The following is a 3,603-nucleotide window of genomic DNA, read 5'->3' on the forward strand; positions in this document are numbered from 1 at the left end:
ACCCCTTCCATGGGACTGCGAATCTAATGGCAATCTTCCTTTATATATTCATTTAGTTCCCGTTGCTGACGTGGACACCAGGTGAGAATATTGACACGTAGGCAAAGACCCCTGTCCCCATCGAAGATTCCGAAGGACATGCACACAGAGACCCCGCCGACAGAAGCAGCTGATAGTGACAGCTTGGATAATCAGCACACAAGATAATGACAGACGAAATAAATAATTTTAGAATTATTGTTATTATTAATTATATAGTTTTTTTTGAAGAAGCAATAATTGAGCTCGCGGGCAAGCGCCGAGGGTTTAAAGTTTTTTTTTTCAGATTTTGTAGGTTTTTCCCTTCTTTTGCTTAACAGGAGAGCGGGGCAGAAGAAAAATAAACGAAAGACGGATTGGAAGATTAGGGTTTTAATGTGACACTGAGGTATCTGTGGATCAATGCTTCCGTTCTTTCTGTGTAAAGATTTTATCGGGGTTTTGTGTTCTAGGTCTTTTTAAAATACAATTTGATCAGAAAGAAAGGGGAGTGGGTAGAGATTGGTGGGAAAGTGGAAGCAATACATGATACGATTTGTCGATGCCGGAAAGAGGATAAGGTGCGGGTCAATCTCTTTCCTACTTTGTTTGAAAGTAATAATTTTTCCTTGTTTAAAGTTTTTTTTTGGGTTTTGAAAGTTAGGTAGAGACAGTTTTCATTTTTAAATATTAGAGGGGAGAGATTAGAGTTCGATGCAAATGAGGCATCTTCTTGTCTTAAAGTCTCTCTTCTGCGCCACCGATTTGACCTGTTAATAGGGGCACAGAAGATGCCTTTCTAGTGTGCTTAGCTTTTACATTGTTTTGTGGTCTGATAATGGTGGCAAATGTATAATTAAATTATTTCATGTATTTTATGCAGAATAAACAATCAGTTCAATATGTGATCTTATTTGGGTACTGATGATAGACGGTCTTCCTTCATCTCTGTTCAAAGTAATTCAACCTGACCTCGTTCTTTATGCGCCACTTCTGGAGAATTGAATCTTGGTGGGACTTTTGTGAGCAGGGATCTAGTTTCTGGTTGATTAGTGTGTGCAATTTTTGTGAAGAGCAACCGGGTCGGGGTGTTGTCTCTGGACTTCATCTTATTGGTCGACAAGTGAGTGGGATTTTGTTTTTGCAAAGGCGGCTTTGAAATGTCCTATTTTTCTGTGAATGTCGGGGAGATAGAGGCTGGTTATGATTAAATGCTCTAGCTAGAAGTAATTTCATGGTGTATGTTGGGAAGATAAAAGTTAACAAGAATAATTGCTTTTAAATCCTTGCGAACTGTGGAAACAGCGGTTTAGTGCGCTCTGGGGAGATATCTCTTTAGTGTTTATCACATCCGTGGTGCTATATGGTAGGGGTAACAGCCTAAGTGCTGAATCTTTATTTACTTCTTTGCATGTTCTAATCCATACCATGGCTAGTTAATCTATCATATTCCGTGGTGTGCATTTGAGAGACGCGGTTAATTTTTTTATTTTCTTTGGCAACATTTTTTTATCCTGTTGTGGGAATGGCTAGATAGCAGTGAGCTCCTTGATCATTATATTCTGTGGTTTAGATATAGGGGTCAATTTTTTCACCAAAGTACCTTGTACCATGGTGCCCACTGGAACAGAACAGTTAGCTATTTAGCCATCGCATTCTGTGCTGCTTCTTGGCAACACGCAGGTTGTTGTTTAGCGATCACATCTGCAGTGTATGCTGGGGTGGTACTAGTGTGGTGCTTTTGGCCACAAATTATAAGGGTTTTAAAGAATGGAGGGAGGAAACAATAGTCGACCACGGAGAATTACGTCTGGGTTGAGGAGGGCAGAGCTCTTGTTAGGTGCTGCTGCTGCTGCAGAGAGCGTTGCTTCCAATGGTGGGATTGAACTGAATGAAACAGATGTGGTTTGGGCAGGGGATTATGGAGAGGAATCTACCAAGAACAAGGAAAAGGAAGAGCCTCCCTGGCAGACTGTAATGGGCTCACCGGCAGTCCCATTACAATCCAGTATCAAAGAAAATGGCAGGAGAAGGATGCGGAGGGGCATAGAACATGGGACTGCAGGTTTATCAGCTGTACTGGATGATGGCAACCGAGCTCTGGGCAGATCAAGCCTTCTTGGTAAGAAGCCATTAACTGCTGCTGCAAATTTTGGTCAATCTACTGCAAGGATAATTATTCCATCCATGGGATCAAACTCAAAAGGCTCAAATGAGGAGTATTCAGTCTCTGCACACAAGTATCACCAGTCTGCGCCTGTGAATGTGCCCCATTGGTCAAAGACAAACCATGAGTTAACCAAACCCCAAGGTGGTGCAATCCCTGGGTTGGCAGAAGGGTTCGAGGCAGAGGATGATGATGATGATAAGGATGAAGAGAGGCTGCCCCCGCATGAGATTTTGGCTCGTGATAATGCAAGGAGCCATATGACCACTTTTTCTGTCTATGAGGGCTTGGGCCGGACACTCAAAGGACGTGATCTAAGACGAGTGCGCAATGCAGTTTGGCGGAAAACGGGTTTTCTTGATTGATTCTGTTTTCTTCCCTTTTTTGAATCCCCAGTTTATCATGATGCTTAAAATTTCTTTTCTGATTTTTGGCTTTTTGGGTTTTAAAAGAATGATTTCTTCCCATTGAGATTCAAAACTGTATCTACTGGATAGCATTATATGCCTGTTGGTTTTATAAGATGGGAAACTCAGCAGGGACATTTTTTAGTTCTCTTCAAATTGCTATGCCTTTTGGGTGCAAAATCACATCTTCTGCAAATGTGGTTTCTATTTGCTGGACTTTTCTTTGTAAAAAAAATCTTGTATCTTAATGTAATTGCTGAATTTTACATTTCGTTCTTTGTTTTTGCATAAAATTGGCCTCATATCCTTTAATTTGAAATATTTTTCTAATTTTAGAATACTTTTTGCAAATGGTTTTCATCTGATTATACGATGGGAATTCCAAGGGGAACAAATTCTAGTTATCTTGAAATTGGTATATTTTCTGGATGCTAAAACACATCATCTTTAATAAAGTTACTGGTTTATGGAAAGCAAAAAATAATGGGATCGTAATTTCAAATTGTTACAATGACATATCTTTCTTTCTATTTTTTATTTGCTTTTGGATCTATGAGATAGAGACTCAATTTCACACAAGATTTTCTGCTGCTTATGTGTATCTTAAATTATTGCTTTGAGTAGCTCAGATGCCATTTACATTAAAATGAGCAGGAAGAATTTTAACAATAGTGTCCTACATTCATTGAAGACAAATTAATAAGTTGCAATGGATGTTATAGATAGCTTGGTTGAGAATGAGAATGTTAGTGACTAGAAAGGAGTATATGCATCTTTAACTAGACTATTCTTTGCTAGCCTATCTCTGTGAATAATTGAATGACCATAGGTACAATATAGTTACAATAGGACACAATGGTTCATATTCTGTGATTGTTGTACCTTCCAATTGGTGACGGTTGGTGTTCCAGTTCAACGGTCTATAGACAAATGTCTTGGCTTGCAAGTGCTATTTGTGCAAGTTTGTTGACTGCGTAGGTCACTGTGTGGTAGCCTGTAAAGAACTGCATT

General features: G+C 39.5%; 1 protein-coding gene across 1 annotated transcript; it reads left to right on the plus strand.

Annotated features, from left to right (window-relative positions):
- The first annotated feature begins 230 nt into the window (after window positions 1–230).
- LOC149532457 (protein S40-6-like) lies at window positions 231–2,863 on the plus strand. Its single transcript, XM_089804813.1, has 2 exons — window positions 231–599; window positions 902–2,863. The coding sequence occupies exon 2, from the start codon at window positions 1,789–1,791 to the stop codon at window positions 2,548–2,550; it is 762 nt and encodes a 253-aa protein (XP_089660939.1). The 5' UTR covers window positions 231–599; window positions 902–1,788; the 3' UTR covers window positions 2,551–2,863.
- Window positions 2,864–3,603: the final 740 nt, after the last annotated feature.

This window comes from Cupressus sempervirens, chromosome 10 (assembly GCF_028749045.1).
Source record: "Cupressus sempervirens isolate cs-2001-9-10 chromosome 10, ASM2874904v1, whole genome shotgun sequence".
Lineage (NCBI taxonomy): Eukaryota > Viridiplantae > Streptophyta > Pinopsida > Cupressales > Cupressaceae > Cupressus > Cupressus sempervirens.

Bases quoted from the DNA above. Each gene is read 5' to 3' on its own strand.
- LOC149532457 (XM_089804813.1), top strand. From the start codon at position 1,789: ATGGAGGGAGGAAACAATAGTCGACCACGGAGAATTACGTCTGGGTTG.